The sequence below is a fragment of the Raphanus sativus genome, chromosome 3, assembly GCF_000801105.2.
Source record: "Raphanus sativus cultivar WK10039 chromosome 3, ASM80110v3, whole genome shotgun sequence".
Taxonomy (NCBI): Eukaryota; Viridiplantae; Streptophyta; class Magnoliopsida; order Brassicales; family Brassicaceae; genus Raphanus; species Raphanus sativus.
In genome coordinates this window covers 13,967,805-13,985,474 of record NC_079513.1, presented here as the reverse complement: position 1 = coordinate 13,985,474, position 17,670 = coordinate 13,967,805, and the positions used below count along the sequence as shown (strand labels likewise).

The 17,670-nt window shown below is 34.8% G+C and overlaps 2 protein-coding genes across 2 annotated transcripts in view; both read right to left on the bottom strand.

The window, feature by feature from the left end:
* LOC108847339 (ABC transporter A family member 1) overlaps nt 1-3,463 on the bottom strand; it is a 12,297-nt gene extending 8,834 nt beyond the window's left edge. Inside the window, exons 1-12 of the mRNA XM_018620555.2 lie at nt 3,165-3,463; nt 2,988-3,067; nt 2,735-2,903; nt 2,567-2,649; nt 1,963-2,179; nt 1,666-1,871; nt 1,518-1,578; nt 1,310-1,396; nt 853-1,085; nt 605-719; nt 432-521; nt 1-175 (exon numbers count right to left, since the gene is read on the bottom strand). Coding sequence (XP_018476057.2) covers nt 1-175; nt 432-521; nt 605-719; nt 853-1,085; nt 1,310-1,396; nt 1,518-1,578; nt 1,666-1,871; nt 1,963-2,179; nt 2,567-2,649; nt 2,735-2,903; nt 2,988-3,067; nt 3,165-3,242 — 1,594 coding nt within the window. The 5' untranslated portion in view covers nt 3,243-3,463. The remainder of the gene's footprint in view (nt 176-431; nt 522-604; nt 720-852; nt 1,086-1,309; nt 1,397-1,517; nt 1,579-1,665; nt 1,872-1,962; nt 2,180-2,566; nt 2,650-2,734; nt 2,904-2,987; nt 3,068-3,164) is intronic.
* Nucleotides 3,464-6,424: 2,961 nt separating this feature from the next.
* On the bottom strand, nt 6,425-12,699 carry LOC108847543 (villin-2). The gene is made up of 25 exons (XM_018620809.2): nt 12,545-12,699; nt 12,395-12,441; nt 11,952-12,073; nt 11,775-11,874; nt 11,622-11,690; nt 11,296-11,532; nt 11,024-11,201; nt 10,787-10,919; nt 10,552-10,711; nt 10,335-10,485; nt 10,150-10,253; nt 9,897-10,055; nt 9,697-9,765; nt 9,546-9,614; nt 9,347-9,484; nt 9,134-9,262; nt 8,899-9,046; nt 8,762-8,772; nt 8,539-8,679; nt 8,329-8,454; nt 7,895-7,957; nt 7,665-7,760; nt 7,150-7,408; nt 6,895-7,073; nt 6,425-6,802 (listed from the first exon to the last, which is right to left on the bottom strand). Exons 3-25 carry the CDS (start codon nt 12,005-12,007, stop codon nt 6,689-6,691), a joined length of 2,889 nt encoding a protein of 962 aa, XP_018476311.2. The 5' UTR covers nt 12,008-12,073; nt 12,395-12,441; nt 12,545-12,699; the 3' UTR covers nt 6,425-6,688.
* Between the last annotated feature and the right edge of the window lie 4,971 nt (nt 12,700-17,670).

The window sequence follows — 17,670 nt, the reverse complement described above, 5'->3', positions numbered from 1 at the left end:
GTTGCCTCATTTCCAGGCTTATTGATTCGATAACAGGATCAAAAGGCTCTCCCTGAGTACCCTCTATATTAGTGTTGAGACCTGGAATGCAATATTGGTTGTTTTTCTTCCTCCCAAAGCACTTGTTGAAGATAAAGTTCCATGGGTACCGCACACCATTTTCCCTGGGGAGGACCTGAGGAAATCAACTCTCGGATTAAGCCCAAGGATGCAGGATATAACAGACGAAGAGGAAAGAGAAACGTCCTAGTTACAACTTTTCTAACAAGTAACAATGTCAAGAACAACAAAGCAGTTCACAAAATTAATCATGACAAAGCTTTAAAAATAAAGTCAGTACTAAAGAGTGGCATGCAACAACCGAGACACTTGAAGCAGAAAGCTGTTTACAAGACAGACAGTAAACAAAGACGAGTAGCAAAAGAAGGTACCTTGTCCAGATAAAGGCCAATAGCGCAGTACAGAATAGAGTCGAGCAGCATCATCAAGAGGCAGACAAAAAAACTTACTCCAGACGATGCCTACATGAAGATTGACCAGAAAAAAAAGTAAAGAACACAAGGAAAATCAACCATGGAATGTAGCCACAGAAATATCTACCTACCAGCCATATATTGCTCCAACGAAGTCCAACATGTGCACGCTCGTAATCAGCAAAGTTGATTGATCCAAGAGCAAACGCAGTAGGTGAAAGCAAAGAAGCGACAACTTTCAATACCCTACAAGCCCAACAGTTACTTTTACATCAATGCATTCTAGACCAAATCTTTGTGGCGAAGACCAGCATAATTTTTCACTATCCATGAAACAACCATCACGAAAAAAGGAAGAGAAAAAAGAGGATAAACATACATGGACACGGATTCATCGTTAACTGTGTAATAAGGGAAGAAGGCTCCGAGAAAGGCCAGGGTCCCAACTGCGACAGCTGTCTTAGCTCGAGTGAAAAATGTTGATATTAGAAATGAGAGCATGATTGCGCTGACCCCAAACAAAAAGAAGTATGTGAAGACTAATGTCATATCACTATACTTAAAGAGACTTCCCATCGTACAAGCTGTAATGATCCCAGCGCATAATGCGAACTGAAGAACAAAGTCGAGTAAGGAAATAAACAACAAATTAAAATCATTGCATTATATCGAAAGAAGTAAAGCATTAGTCTGCCATTTCAAACTGAATTCAATATTGTTAAACACTGAAACAACACAAGATGCTACTGAACTCCAACATGTGGTTTGATCGTAGCCAAGGGAAGATGCAAAAAAAAAAAAAGTTTACTAATCAAATTGCAAGCCAGAAAACCTGCCTGCACTGCATATGTGATAAACCACGACAGATGGAAAATCTCATCCTTCAAGCCCATCATGTAAAGTCCTTCTCTTATTTTCTGCTCCTGCAAGCTCAGAAAAAAAAAGCTTAAGTTAATAGTGATAGAAAACAACTTTTGGTGGAAAAGCAGCAACATATAGCAGCTTTGTTCTTAAGAATGCTCAAAGTATAGAACCCAAAACAACCTTCTCAAAGACAGAGTAGCTGATAAGCCGGGAGATTGGATACAGAAATCCCAGAAGGTACCTGCTCAACAAGTAAACAATAATTTAGATCATACAAAGACTCAAATACCATACATCACATATATAAACAAAGAGCGGTGATACATACAACAAGCCCATTACGCTTTTGACAATAGATTGGAACTCATCATCAGTGTATTCGCGGGTTGGAAATGGAACCATTCTTATCTTTGATGGGCTAAACATAGTCCATGGCAGCTCAAAGGGTGCTGAGCCAAGAGATGAATGTGATAATGGCAAGTCACTGTTTTGCTGAGAAGCAAATATTATGAAAGAGTCTACCACCTGCTGAAGCTGCAAAAGGGTACAAGACCAATCAAACCCAAGGGTGCAAATTTGAACAAGCTTCCAAAGAAAGAAAAAAAAAAGAGTAAATGAACCGTACAGTCAAGAATCCGCTGAAGCTGTATTGCATTGTTGGTATGGTATTAATCCCCATTTCCAGATCGTTGATATAAGGTCCATTTGTGTCCATGATCGACTTGACACTAGGGAATCCTGCCAATGCCCATGTGTGGTTCAAGCGAATGCTATAATCATAGACATGAGGTCCTTGTTCATGGAATACCACTGCTCCTTTTAGTTTTGGATTCGAACAGTTCCTAAGCAAGTATGACGAGGCTTAATTACTTCAGCATAAGATCATGATCACCAACAGCTACAAGACTATGCTACTCGTCAAGACAAAATAATGCATACAAAATTGGCACGTGCCGATACATAACATTATGAACTAAATGCTGCACTATCCAAGACTAATAAAAGGGAATGAAGAAAGTGAAGTCCCTTTTACCATCATAGTCCCAACAGAGGAAAGACACTAGCTTGTCTAATCAGTACAATTGTCAAAGTTGTAGCAAAGGGGGTAACAAGTAACTTTAAAAGATACTGCCATAATTCAAGAAATGCTAACCAAAACCAGTGACGAAACATAGAGACATTCGGAAGGCATGTAAGTCTAAACAGCTCCAAGAAAGAGCACAACATACCTCACATCGCTGCAGACACCGTAATGGGGAGAGGTTATATAGGTTTCAAGCTCAATGTCATCATTAAAAATCCTAGTAACCAGCTGCAAAGACGCAAAGCATGTGAATAAAAGCATGTGACATCATATAAAGAGTAAACAGAGCTGAAAGGAGAAGCTTAAGTTGTACCGGAAGTAGAGGAAACTTAAGAGAGAGAATGTGGATCATGTTATTAGTTTCATCAGTGTCAGGTGCAAAGGCTAAGAACTCCCCATCAGCGATCAGAAGCTCCAAAACTTGAGGAAAACTGGGAGAGATACCTTGGCCGACTTGGACCAGAGTGTCTTTCTCTATGTTCCTGAGACAAATTAAATCACAAATCCCATTACAGTAAACGAGGTTATAAGGCAGGGAGGGAGAGAAGAGTACAGTATAGTGTTACGAGTGAGCGGGGTGAATTGTGGTGTCAACACGTGTCCTCACGGCAATCAACAACAACATTACAACAGTCGGAAGTAAAATCTGAAAAAAAAAAGAGAAACTTTTAAGAATATCGAAAATTTTCAAAAATTCTAAATTAAGCAACAGTGAATAATAAGTAATGAAAGAGAGGAGAGACCTCGGCAGACGTAACGAAGGGATGACGAATTTTGAGGAGCCAATTCTTGCGGAGCATAGCCTTCAGCTGCCTCCCCATTTCGTACCAAAAAGGTTCACACTTTTTCCTTAATCAGAAGAAACCCTAGACTGATTCCGATCGAGATGATAGGTGAAAACCTTCGCCCGCTCGCATCAAGAAGAAGAAGAAGAAGAAAGCATGCTTTTTTTATCTTTCGAGAGAGAGAGAGAGGTGGCTAGGACCTGGGGGCTGGGCCTCACCTCACTGACATTTGTGCTCTTCCCTCTTTTTTTCTTTTCTTTTTCTTTCCTCTGCAATTTATTCCAATAATATATTTTAAATTAAGATATTTTTTCAATCTCTTTATCTTTTTTTTTTTTGAACACAATCTCTTTATCTTCTTAGGTGCTGACTGGTTTTCCCGCTACCACCCGCAAACGCAGCTTTTGCGGTTCATAGCGGTTGTTGGCGTTTCAAAACAATCACAGAAAACACTACAAATCGCTTCAAACCGCTCCGAACCTCTTAAAATCAAAAGCTGGTTCCAGCTAGCGTTTGCGGTTGCGGGAGGTTGCGGGAGGGTAAATTTTTTTTCTTTAAAAATAGAATAAATAAAAATAATACTAAAATATCCAATAAAAAATTTCAATTGAAATAATAGAAATTGTAAAATGTATTCATATTATATTTCAATTTATATTATAAAAATTCAAAACTAAAATATTTTCTATAAATTTTTAAAATTGAATAATATGATTTTATAAATATAAATTTTATATTTATCATATTATTATGATTTTTAATATTTTTATAATTACATAAAATGTAAATATTGTTAAATTATTATTTAACAGATGTTGTGTTTGGTAGTTTACCAGTCATAAGAGTCCCGCAAACGCGACAATTTCTAACAGCTGTACCAGTCGTACAAATCTCTAGAAAACGCTTAAAATCGCAACCACCCGCATCCGCAAACTCCCGCAACCGCAACCGCTGCGGTTACACCAGTCAGGCCCTTAATATATATTTTTTTTTTTTTTTGTTTAACCTGGGGTATCCCAGGCCCAGAAGGCCCAGACTAATCCCCAAGGGGAAGGAATGCCCACGGATACGCCCCTCCCAGTTTTTCAAATGGGCCGAAAGCATGGCCCATATCCGTGTGGGTGACAAGAGCGTTGCAAGGTAGTTCCCTCCGGCGTGGATCGAACCCCCTACCTGGGTGCAGGCGGGGACCCGTCCTAACCATTGGGCTACAACGTCTTGTCAGGCCCTTAATATATTAAAATGAAATTAGCAACTGGATGAGGATAGCTAACACAAGTGGTCGACAAAAAGATTCTTTAGAAAGGGAAAAAAACAAGTTAGTAATAATACAGTTTTGGAGTCCTAAAATTAATAAAATTATCATCAAAATATTCATACACGTGAGCTCAAAATATTAAACGAGTAGATTAATGTGGTATTAAGAAGACTGAGATTATTTTTAAGTAATTGATGACTCCATGACGTTGACCCCACCTAAGCCTTTGCGTCCATGCCAAGTAGGAGGCGGGCTCCACAGTGAAAGCCATTTTTACACGTGGACTTTCCTAATTAGTTTAGACAGTCACATTGCTTGACCCAGCTACTCGATTACGTTACGTACAAGAATAGAAAACGAGCGAAGCGACGTTCCTAAAAGTTTGACGGCTAAACGTTGTCGATGTTTTGCCTAGGCCTGGGCGTTCAGTGGCCCGTTCGGTATCGGTTCGGGTGATTCGGATTTTCGGATTTTCGGAGTTATGCTTAGAAGTATCATTCGGTATTTACTAATTATCGGATTCAATTCGGTTCTTTCCGGGTTCGGTTCGGATCGGATGTAACCAATGTTTAAAATCGTTCAAAAGTATATTTTTTAAACCTCGAAAAACGACAAATTTTTGTTTCAAAATATATAAATTGTTTACAAATCTAATTAAATATTAGTTAAATTAACTAAATTAGCTAAAAATAATTTAAAATAACAAATAAAACAAACTACAAAAATATTTTAAATAGTCAAAAATATCTAAATCACCTTAAAATATATCAAAACATTAACATATTTAACTAATTTCGGATATTTTTGGATCCTAGTTCGGATTTCGGATCGGTTCAGATTATAACTAAACACCAAAGTACTAAGCTTATAAGTCCCATTCGAATATTTTTGTATAATAGTTCGGATTCGATTTCGGTTTTTCCGGTTCAGGTTTAGGTAAATACTTCAGGTTGAGGTAAAAACGTCCAGACCTAGTTTTGCCAATAAAAGCCCAGCCGCCCATGGGAATATTATTCTTTCCAACCAACTTCCTCGTTATTTCGTTTCATTATAACATTTTTGTAACTTAAAACATTGGTTCAGATAAGAACATCCTTAATGGGATAAATGGGGGATATAGTTTAAATGTGAAAAATTAATAAAATAATATAAGAGCATCCTTAATGGAATAAGTGAGAGATATAGTTTAGTAATAATTAGTAGTAGGATAAGTGGAAGGATATAGAACTTGTATCTTAATAATTATATAATTTAATAATGTTAAAACATATAATAATTTTTAAAACATTAAAACTAATTTTTAAATTGAAAACATAAAAAAGTAATACTAAATTTTATTTGAAAATAAAAAGATACCCAATATACAATTTCAAATTATTATTAAAAAAATGAAAAATAGAAATGAAAAACATAAAAAGAAACAAATATATTAATTAAAGTACACAAACATTTTATTTAATGAATACAAAATTCACCAAAACACTTCTTGCATAGAAACCAAAAAACACATCTCTGATCAGTTTTTCCTTTTTTCCTTTTATTATATTCTCATAAGATGTGTTGAAATACTGCAATAAAGATGCTCTAACGCAAGTTGCATCTTGTTAAAAAGTCACATCTCTAAACCAATCATTAAAAAACAAATTTGATGGAAGAAAGCAATATTGGAAAATTCATCAAAAGATAAAAGAGTTCTTTAGATTTTTTGGTATACAGAACTAGTTCTAGTGGCTGTAGTACTAAGGAAATACATGGACTGCACCATGTCTACACAGTCAAAAGCCAGAATACTGACCTACAAACCTTACCAAACCAAGAAAAAGAAAAAAACCTTAGCAAACCACTTTTAAATATCCACTTACAATAAAGCATCTGATTGTAAACAAACATGTTCTTAAATAATCACAACAAATGAAAAATCCAACTCAAAGAATTTTTAACCCACAACCACAAATCTGTCTGGGGTAAAATAATCATTACAAACTATGATCATCATACAAGACATGATTGTGCTGTAAAAAAATATTAATAATCAAACCCAAACCAAACCATAAGACAAAAAGTAAACAAAAATTGAAGAAAATAAACCAAAAAAAGAAGATCACTCTTCAAACCAACAACAAACTGACTGACCACATTCAGTGACTTTAGTATAAAAATGAATTGCAGGACGGTGCAAGAATGATGTGTGATATGTTTTTTTTCCCATTGGTGTTTGAGTGTTCTAGAACAAGTCAAACTTCTTCTTAAGCAGATCTTGCTTCCAACGAGGTAAGTTGTTGAATGCGTCTTTTTCCATCCCAAACACATTTGGGAACTCTTCCTCAGATAGATAAGCCTTTTAAATTGATCACAACAATAAAGAAACAGGCAAGTTAGGCTATAAGCAGGACTGATTCAGCTCCTAATACTAAACTATAACCAACTCACCTCTCTGCGCTTGTAATCTATACCAGTCACTGGGTTCTCAGAATTGGCTTTCAGCTGTTCGTAAGTGAAAGTTGCTCCACTTGGATCTATCACAGATTCATCTTGCTCTTCTGTTTCCTCCTGTTTCACTTCAGGCTCCTCTTCTTCTGAAGCATCTGCTTGATCATCTTTCGCTTCATCTGTGGAGGAAGATAGATATAGTCAATTTTGGTATCGAAAATTGAGAACGTGAAATAAATGATAGAGAAACTTTACTTAGAGAGGAGTCATCTGCTGGGTTGGAGCTAGTAGATCTTCTTGTAGGAGAGGTATCAGGTGTTTTCTTATTCTCAGCAACAAGAACTTGAGAGAGAGCAGCCACTGCTGCTGCTCTCTGTGAAGCCTGACTCGTCCCCACTGACCTTGGTGGTGGAGGCGCTTTGGTCGATGATGAACTAAACGCGGACGTCAAGGCGGCTAAAGCTTCAGCTCTTTGTCTTGGACCCTCTTGGCTTTCGCTTGATCTGTCCTGGCTCTGCAGTTAAAATGGATGACTATCTAAGTTCAATTATCAGTGAATCATTATTAAGTGAACCTCATTGATGTGTTCAAGCAGCAGCTTAGTGTAGACCTCAACAAATTTGCAAGTCAGTGTCTAGATTTAGTTGTACAGACTCAAAACGTACATTGTTATTCTGGATCAAAGTTTTCATAATATGCAATATCTTCAGTCAATTTTCAAAAAGAATATACAGTACAAACATTGGATTCGTGTTTAGATAAATATTTACCGAATAGGCAGGTCTGCTAGAAGAAGAATTAAAGGCAGAATTTAAGGCAGCTAGTGCCTCAGCTCTTTGCCTTGGTCCACCACCGCTAGACTTGTCCTGCAGCAGCACAAGGATAACTATCATGAAGCCAAGAAGGCCGAACATAACAACGAGAGCGCTTTTCCATAACCCCCTAAGCCATTACAAGCACAAAAGTGAAAGAGAAACAGAGAAAGCAAAGGGTCTAGTACCTCTACAACGTGGTGAGTGCCAAATAACAAGGCTGCTTTTTTCTGGAATGAGTTTCCTTGCACCTACATCACATGTTTAAAAACATTGAGAAATTTAAACTTAAAGAAGACGAGCAACTGTAAAGGAAAAGCCACGATGTACAATCAGAGGTTATCTAGTTATATATATGAAGCGTTTCTCTGGTTACAGTGTTCAAATTATAATATCTCTTGCCTCCTCTCTGTAGTTGCAAAGCTTCCTAACTGGGTTTTTCAGGCAGCAGAATGCTTCAATCTAACTTAACTTCAATATATATATATAAAGTTGCTGAAACCATAATCACTACATTGTAACATACTCATTTCCCAAACCTCCCTTCAACAACAAAACTCTTAACTCGCATTAGGTAGAAAGTTTCATGCCAGCCACTGAGAAAAAGAGAAACTAAACTTACGATAGATTTAGTGTGATCCCAAGAAAAGTAAGTGGTGAAGAAGCATGGTTCGTTCCCTTCGTTGATTTTGTATAGTGGAACTTTAGGAGACAAGCCTTCCAAGGATCCAGCACGATCTATGTATTTCTGCCATTAAACTGTCTCATTGAGCAAACAGTAGAGGAGAAAAAGAGAGAGGGAGAAGCAAAGGTGATAAGGGAATAGAGTTACTTGGCCAATCTCAAACACAGTTTGCTTTTCCTTGGGGTCCACACATTGACCAACCCAGACAAAAACTTCAGCATGAGTGTCAAGAAAATATATATCCTCAGTCAATAGGTCATCTTGAGCAAAGTTGTAGATCTCTTCAACCTGTTGCAGAGCATATTGTTAAACACACACACACACACAAAACAGCATCTCCGAAACTTGTGTAACATCGACAATATCTCACCTGAAACTTTCCTGCAGGCAGACACGTTTGAAAGATAAATGATATGGTTAGAATACAGATAAAGTGAAGAAAAGGTATTTATGAGAGTTAAGAAACCACAATTATCATCATCCTATTAAATAGTATCAAAGATTCACCTTTGTTGAAAGAAAATGAGAATAGGTGAGGATCCCTGACAGTCTCAGGTGAAGCCTTCTTGCTGGTGAAGTTCTGCTTTCCTCCAAGTGCAAACCAAAAGGTTGAGCTCTCTGTTCCTTCTTTGGCATGCTTGAGTGTAACCCCAGGCTGACAAAAGAACATTTTACCATTATGGGTTACTACATAAAACTCTACTTCAGGAATGAAAACAACACGATATGATCCGAAACTAACCTTCAAGAATTCAGCAACTTTAGCAGCCAGTTCTAGCAGTTCATGCGCACTTTGATTTCCATGCCAAAGGAACACAGAAGTACCAGATTGCAGTAGGAAGCACTCATAAGAGTTCAAAGATGTTGCCACCTAAAGGAAGTAAACATATACGAGTTAAAACAATAAAAATCATCCCATTGATACAAAGCTCTGAACAAATTAAATACCACATACTGGTTCAACTTGCAGCGCCTTGTTATTGTGAACTCCAGTTCCAGATACTTGAATTAGTGCAATTGATTCTGGTGTGTAAATCTCGTCTGGTGAACCTTTCTCTTCCAAGTTGCTTTTGTAGCCAGAGCTCAAGCCACCCTAAAAGTCCAATATTAATCACTGTGTTTTTTCTCACATGCAATCATGTCATACAAAATACCTTTAGGATCACCATAGGCTGGAAAAGGGCAACAAACTGTGGAGGCTCTTTACCCTCGTAGACACGCCCCTGCAAGAACACCCCATCACTTTATCCATAGTTTTAAGTACTATTCATCATCATTGCTTTCAATAAAAAGAAAACTTTGTACCTGCACAGGTCTTCCCTTTAACGAGTTTGACATTGTATTCGCCAGTCTAACTGCTGTATCTTGGTCCTCCTGGATATAGAAAAAAATAATCAGAATTTTTAAGCCAAAATCCAGAAAAATCCATAACATTATGCTCATAGAGTTTAGCTAACAGTACATCCAGTAATACTTTTTGTTCATGACTTTTACATTAGAGTTACCTGAATGCTATTATTTCCAAACCAGCAGCACAAGAAATAGTCTTCTTTCCTATCTCCAGAATGATAGGTGTAAAGGACCAAATAGCAGTCCCCAGAATAGAACTTGCCAATATCTTCTTTAGGCAACGGGCTCTTGACTTTACCATCAACAAACCAAACCTGATACATAGGCATAATGACAATATTTATAATAAAAAAGGATAAATATATAGCCAAATGCGTAATATAAAGGGGGTAACAAGTCAAAACAGACCTCCAACTTTCCACCAGCTTCAAGCAGAGGTGGAATATCCTCATTCACAGGTGTTGCACTTTTCGAAATGCCCTTCAGCCCAACACCTTGTTGCTTCAGCAAAGCTAGAAAAAATGGTGCAGTGACCATTAGTAACTGAGTTGCTAAAACTACTGGATAAGAGTTTCATTGTGGTTTTTTTTTACCAGCAACTTTGCCTCGTCCTTCTTCGTTACCAGGAGCAGCAGAGCCTGATGGCCAAGAGTCAAAGTTACACTTGAAAGAGTGGGACTCGTAACCTTGGATAACACGTGTCACTCGTGTTGCCTTTGGCCTATTTTCACTAGCAAGAAACTCCTGGAAACAAAAGGTAAAAAAGTGAGAATCCATGACTTTCAGAAGGTTTCCACTTTTTTTCTTTACCTCAGCAGATTGATTAGCAGCTTTCCTCTCATCCATTTGAGTCACACGACCAACCCATACAAACACCTCAGCACCACAGTCCAAGAGGTAGCATTTAGTGTTTTCCATCATAGATTTGGATAGGTCACCCTCTATAGGTTCCATCTGACCATCAGCGATGCTAAAGAAACGAACAACAACATATCAAACACCCCCATCATATTGGTAGGAGCATGATTAAAGGGGAGATAAGTACCAATATAGCTTAGGTGGAGTTGATTCCGGGATAACATCATCATCATTGGCAACTTTCCTTGCGATTGGAGCAAACCCACCAAACAGGACCCAAAACTCACCAGAATCTGATTCTGTATCTAGTTTTCCATCGTCTGTTACGCAAGGAGTTACAACATAACATACATAAGTTTCCACCTAACACACCATCTGTTGAAAGCTTTGCCAGACCAAAAAAAATGAGGAAGAGGACGCTTACCAACAATAGCAACATCGCATGTTCCTTCGTGATACTTGTCTTTCAAATACTGAACAACTTCCAAAGCTTTGGCTCTCTCTTGGATGTTTGAGTTCGCACCGTTGAACTGATAGATCTTTTCCTTGGTGTCCAAGATAAACACATCATCATGATTCAGCGATGAACGGGCAAAAGGAACCTACAAACAAAGACAAAAAAGATAAGGAAAAGTTAAGGTACATTTGGTAATAATCACTGTTCTGATGCAAAAGAGAGTGCAACGCGGTTTAAACCTGCTTCAAACGAATTGCACGTTTTCCTTTGCAGGTATATAACCGAGTCTCGAACACCTCTTCTTCAGGTGTTTTGAAACCAGACGCAACACCACCCTCTAAGGGTATAATACATGGCTTGAAGTAAGACAAGAATTTGTCAGATTCATGACCCTGAATTTCCCGGTGTTGGACAGCACGGCCTCCAAGAACTGCATCGAGTTCAACTGTTTTAACAGCTGCTGTTCCAGATTCATCCTGAAACCATATCAAACCATAAGTTGGAAATAACCCAAAAAAATAAAAAATGTAATCACCAAAAAACAAAAAGACTTGAAAATAGGCACCTGACTAGTGTCTTTCCCAATCCAGAAATGTATGTCAAACAGATAAGCACCTCCTTTGTTCTGTGTTGTCTGCGCAAGTTGAAGATAAAACATAACACAAAAGGTGAATGAATGATAATAATAAACAAAAGGGGAGGGAACACAAGTTAAAACCTGCAAGACAATGTAAGTGTCTCCCATATAGAACTTTCCATGCTCAGACTTAGGCACTGGAACCGCCTCGAAATTCTCGATTCTCCAGATCTCAGTTCCTCTAAAAGAATGTAAAAGTTCACACATTCAAAAATATAATAATATTATATAAAAGTAGGTATGTTGCTGAAAGCATACGGTTTCTGTCCAGCTCCTTGAAATGCAGGATCCAATACTTTCGCTGACCCAGACATTTTGTATAACTCTCAAATCCTGTTTTTGTGTGTGTGAGAGGTATCAAACAACACAGGCCAATGAACCTGTTCAGTCAAAACATATGAGAAGATGATCAGCCAGATTCTATCATTCATTATCTCAGCTTGGCAAATATAAATGTGGACAGTGGATAATAATAATAATAATAATAATAATATATCTCAACAACACGACATCCATATGCCTTTATAAATAAACTCATCGATCATCAGTGAAAGCTTATGATCATAGATGATTCAGAATACCCATTAAGAAAAAAATCAGATCAAGAATCAAAACAGAGATCGTGAACAGAGCAACGTACGAACACAATCAATCATATGATCCGTCATTAGTCAAAACCGATCCGGATCGAGAGAAAGTACCTTGTATTAAAGATCTGTGTGTGGCACTGAGAGATGAAGACGGCGAGCTGGAGATTAAGAAAAGAAATGGAAGACGATCGTGAGTTAGGAAAGCGTATTGAATTGAATTATTATTATTTGAAAGAAACAGAGTGTGCGCTGTTTGATTACTTTTCTAATGCTTTTTCCGTAAAGTTTTTTTTTTAAAAAAATTCTTTCTTAGATTTACAGTAGAGAGACGAATGATTGTAGAGGAGGAGATGAAGAAGATGATAGAGGGAGAAGACAATGGTTTGAAAAAGACGTTCAATAGTTCTGTCTAATTTATTGCGAGAAAAAAGATCTACCGACCAATGTTGGCTTTTCAATTTCTCACTACATTTAAATAGAAAAATAGATCTATGGGATAAAAATGAAAATCCACATTAAACCCAAATTTAAGACATGTTCTTTGAATTTTGGGGGTTGAAAATGGACATATTTGAAAAATAATATTTAAAAGTTTAGCTATTTTCATAAATTTTCATTTTACAAAATTAATAAAATAATATTATTCATATATCTATTGGATATATTTTAGTGATAAGTAGTAGTAACCTAGTTTTGTTTTTGGGCAAAAACAACAAACTAGTTATATTTAAAAGATAACATTTAAATTCCCAGAATGATATTCACATATGTAAGATAATATTTTACTTATCAAATTCAACACATATAACTATTTAACTGCATTACACATAGTTTTATAGAATGTTAGAATATTAAATAATTAATAAGATATATTCTCTTCGTTTCATAATGTAAGATGTTTTACGAAAATATTTGATTTTTCAAAATATAAAACGTTTTACTATTTTTAGAATAACTTTAATTTTAGTGAAAATTGATTGACCAATAAAATTCTGGTGCATTATTTTTGACTGATGATCTCAATTCAAATTATATAATCGCTAATATTTTTTATTACTATGGAGGTATTTCAGATTTATGGAAAAATTTAGACGAATTATAAAGAAAAGATGTGGTTTACGTATAGAGTTTCTTCTGAAACTACAAGTATTTAAATGGGCCATAATCAATTAATTCATATTTATGTGATCATAATAATAGAGTGTAATGGAATACATTCGAACTCAGATTGCTTAGAAACTCATAATTTGTATATCCCTAGATTGCTTTTGCCTGGTTACTCACTATTTTACTATTCAGCAGGGCAGGGTGTTCTGTTTTGATGACCAAAATAGGGTGTTCTGTTTTTAGCATGTGTATTTGCACAACTGAACTCTTTAGAAAATCAAGCAATTTTCATATAATAAAAACTAGAACTTGACCCGTACATCCATGCGGGTGTTTGATTTAACTTATCTTCAACGTAAACTCATAAACTGTTGGTTTTATAAAAAAAAAATCCATATATATTTTTATGTTTTGTAATTTACATATAGAGTAAAATATATTATTTTATAGTATAAATGTTTAATAATATTTTTTTATTTGTACATAATATTATATTTAAAATTTTGTAATTTGATGCAGTTTGATGTAATTGTACTATTCATATATTAACCTGTTCTTTTTTTATTAATTTTTTTTAAAAAGCAACATACTAAATTTTTTTAATGTTTGCATTAGTTTTCTATGAATTATTATTAACTTTATGATATTTCGTTTTCTTGAAAATTAAATTCTCAAAAAATTTATATTTAACTAAACTAAATAAGGTAATACCAATGTTCAAAAACTCGCTAGGCGTTACGCGTGCGGCACATTGGGACCTAGCGAGTTATTAGAAAAGCGGGATAAAATCGGGGAGTACGCAGAGGGTAATTTTCATAAATTATTTAAATTTTAAATTATTTTACACAACATATACACTTAATAAATATTTATATCGCTTTAGACAATAAATGTCTTGCGGTCCAGTGGTCATTTAGACCTTCCCAAACGCCCAAACCCAGGTTCAAAGCCCAAGTATGCTGTTTTTTTGTTTTTTTATTAATGTAGGGGTAAAATCGTAGTTTTCCTATCATCTTCTTCCTCGAGTCTGAACCCTAATTTTGCAGCCGTTTTTATTTTTTTCAACCTAAATCACCATTTTAAGCTATTTGGTTCAATTAAACTCAGTTTCTCTTGTTCTTACATCTTATACACAATAATTATACTGATTTCGAGCACAAAATCTTCATAACCCAAACTTTTTTTTTTCTGAGCCGAGTTTTCAAGCGATTATACCAAAATCGCGGCGGTGAAGCTCCGCCAAGCGGTTTTCCGGCGAGTACTCGGCCGCTCCGGCCGCGTTTTCGAACAGGGGGTAATACTGAATTTAAAATTTATTTTATATAATATATACTATATATGTTAGTTAGTGTTTTTAATTTCACCACAAAGAAACAACAACCATTGTAATTAGTTAATTAAGATTTATTTTAGGTAGAATCAGTAAATTTAAAAAAATATAAAAAATACTTAATTTATTGTAAATGCAATGACTAAATATGTAAATAAAAAAATATTTAATTTGGTATACATGTTTCCAAACAATCTCAGTTATTATACTCTCCATATTTTCAAACATTACCAAAAAATATTTCAGTTTTAATAATATAGACTAACCTTTGATCTGTGTGCCCGAGTGTTAGTTTTAACTTTTCTTTATATGTTAATTTTTGTTTTCTGTGTCATCATTTTAATGCTATTGTAGCTGAATATGTTTAAGTCTACGTTATTTTATATAGAGATATTTGGCACTATCATATATAAATTACTTTTTAGAAGCCTTTTTTATATCTAGTGACTTTTGTTCACATTTTATTTTATTCAATAAATAACAATATAAACAAATATTTTAACATTTGGTTTTACCAGATCTTTATAATATACAGTATAACCTCTATAAATTAAAAATCTATAAATTAATATCTCTATAAATTAATATAATTTCATAGTTTCGAATTGATTTTTGTTTCAATTAGTATCTCGATAAATTAATAATCTCTATAAATTAATAAAAATTATAGTTTTGGTGTAGTCTCAACATTATTAATTTATAGAGGTTTCACTGTAAGTTAATTTTATGAAGCTACTAAAATAATAAATATTTTTTTGTAAAACATATAAATATAGAATTAAAAATTTTTAACTAATAAAAACCTCCAACAACAAATCTTACACAATAATATGATTTGGACCATCTAGATATAATATATATTTTAAGAACAAAAGTCCATTCGGTATCAATTATTTTTTTTCCGGGAAAAAAACTATGTAGGTTTGTTAACAAAAAAAAATTTGATTTGTTTTATTTTCTAAACAAAACTTCACATCAACCTTTGTCTTTAATTTTTTCTACCTTCGTCAAGCAAGCGTATCAACTGAAATCTTCTTGTTACCAATCAAAATTTAGAGTTGTTTGAAGATGGTCAGTCAATAATGATATTAACAAAGGTTTGGAGCTTGTATGGAATTTATTTAACTTACTTGCTTATCTGCAAGAATACATTCAAGAGTTTCGTCCCTAAGATTTGACGTCGTTGAGAAAACCAATTTTGGTTGTTTAACATTTTGTTCTCTTCGTGTTTTGAATATGAAGAAAGTGAGTAGAAGGGTACACTTATATATATATATATATATATATATATATGTTCATGGATATTGCTTAATTAATAATCTGGTGATTTTGTATTAAATAGATAGATTTCGTGGAGTAAATCAAGCAAAAAGATCTAAATTGTTCACATATATAATGTTTCCGATTGGTAAGTTTTTTTGTAAGATATAATAAATGATGATTGATTTTTATTTTTAGAAAAATAGTTGATATTTACTCAATGGCATTTTGGTGTAAATAAGGTGATATTTAAAGGGTTAGTTCTCATTTGTACTTCACTATTCATTCATAACAATACAATAAACCAGTTACAAAAAAAAAACAATACAATAAACCAGATATATGCAAGTAGAACAGCTTTACTTTATACTTTTAAGCTTTTATCAGAGGTCATGGAGACATGGATGATACTTGTTCTTTTCTCTCAACTTTATTTTTCCAACTCTTACCGTTTTTCTTATTTTTTTGGGTATATACCAAAAATATTAACAGGATATACAATCATAGTTATGTACTTTGAAAATGATATTTTCAGAATCGGCTACCCATTATTTTTTTTCGGTATTTTATGTTTTGTTGCTGAATTATTTGAATCATTTTATATAGAAAGAGTTAAAAAAAAAAGGCTGCTACTCGCGTTGAATGAATGGCTTTTTTTAAAAAAAAATTACCAACATCATAGGATTATAAATGTTAAAGCAAACACTAGAAATAGGAGGATGATACTAGTTTGAATTACATAATTGGTTTTTTTTTTTGTAACTTGGCTTACATATTTCGATTTGATTAAGTGTAGTCAAGAAATCTCAATTAAAATTTTACCACATGCACTAGACTCGAGCAGCGATATACCAAAGAGTGACTCATTCAAAACAATGAATCGGACAAATGTTGATCTCCAGTTTGAATATGGAGGGACTTGGTATGAATCTATAGGAAACGGGTTCGATGATTGAATACTATGGTGCTTCATGGAATTAGGCATATATTAGAAAACATCCGGGCTTAAAAAAACCGAAAACATATCATGTGAAAAAGTGTCACCCACCACATATCTTAACTAAAATTCTCAAAGTTGTATATAATGGCAAAATGTATGGTCCACGAACTTGCCTCAGTTTCTCACGGTCACGTGGAAGGTCCCATGTTTTCTTCATCTTCTTTTTCAAGTTTATTATTAATAATAAAATCTACGTGATCATCGGTCTCTGTTCCACTCAAAAAGATCACATCACGGAAGTGTGTTGATTTTGTTTTCTTCTCCTAATGTAGGTTAATGATGTAGCAGATAGCAGTACCACTCTAGTTAATAGAACACTGGACCAAACTCATTCTTCTTCTTACTGCAACATCACCATCTCTTTCAGCTTCCTCTCTCCCAGGAGAAGACGGTAAGAGGTAGATCATGGAAAGAAAGTCGTTAAACATATACATATGATACGACGCCGTTGTAACTTATTTATGAATTATGAGACTATGATACGAAGCCGTTATACATAGAAACTCTTACACATATACATGATACGACGCCATTACACATATACATGATACGACGTCGTTAGACATATACATGATACGACGTCGCTAACTCGATGAACTGCTGAACTGCATAGACTCTTTTATTTTTTACTAGGATAGGCCCGCCCTACGGGCGGGATTTGATATTTTTTCAATTTTTTTATAAGTTCGT

Bases quoted from the DNA above. Each gene is read 5' to 3' on its own strand.
- LOC108847543 (XM_018620809.2), bottom strand. From the start codon at position 12,007: ATGTCTGGGTCAGCGAAAGTATTGGATCCTGCATTTCAAGGAGCTGGA. The intron at 10,254-10,334 runs GTAAAAAAAAAC...CATTTTTTCTAG, and splicing joins AGGACGAGGCAAAGTTGCTG to CTTTGCTGAAGCAACAAGGT. The intron at 10,056-10,149 runs GTCTGTTTTGAC...CCTATGTATCAG, and splicing joins AAGCTGGTGGAAAGTTGGAG to GTTTGGTTTGTTGATGGTAA.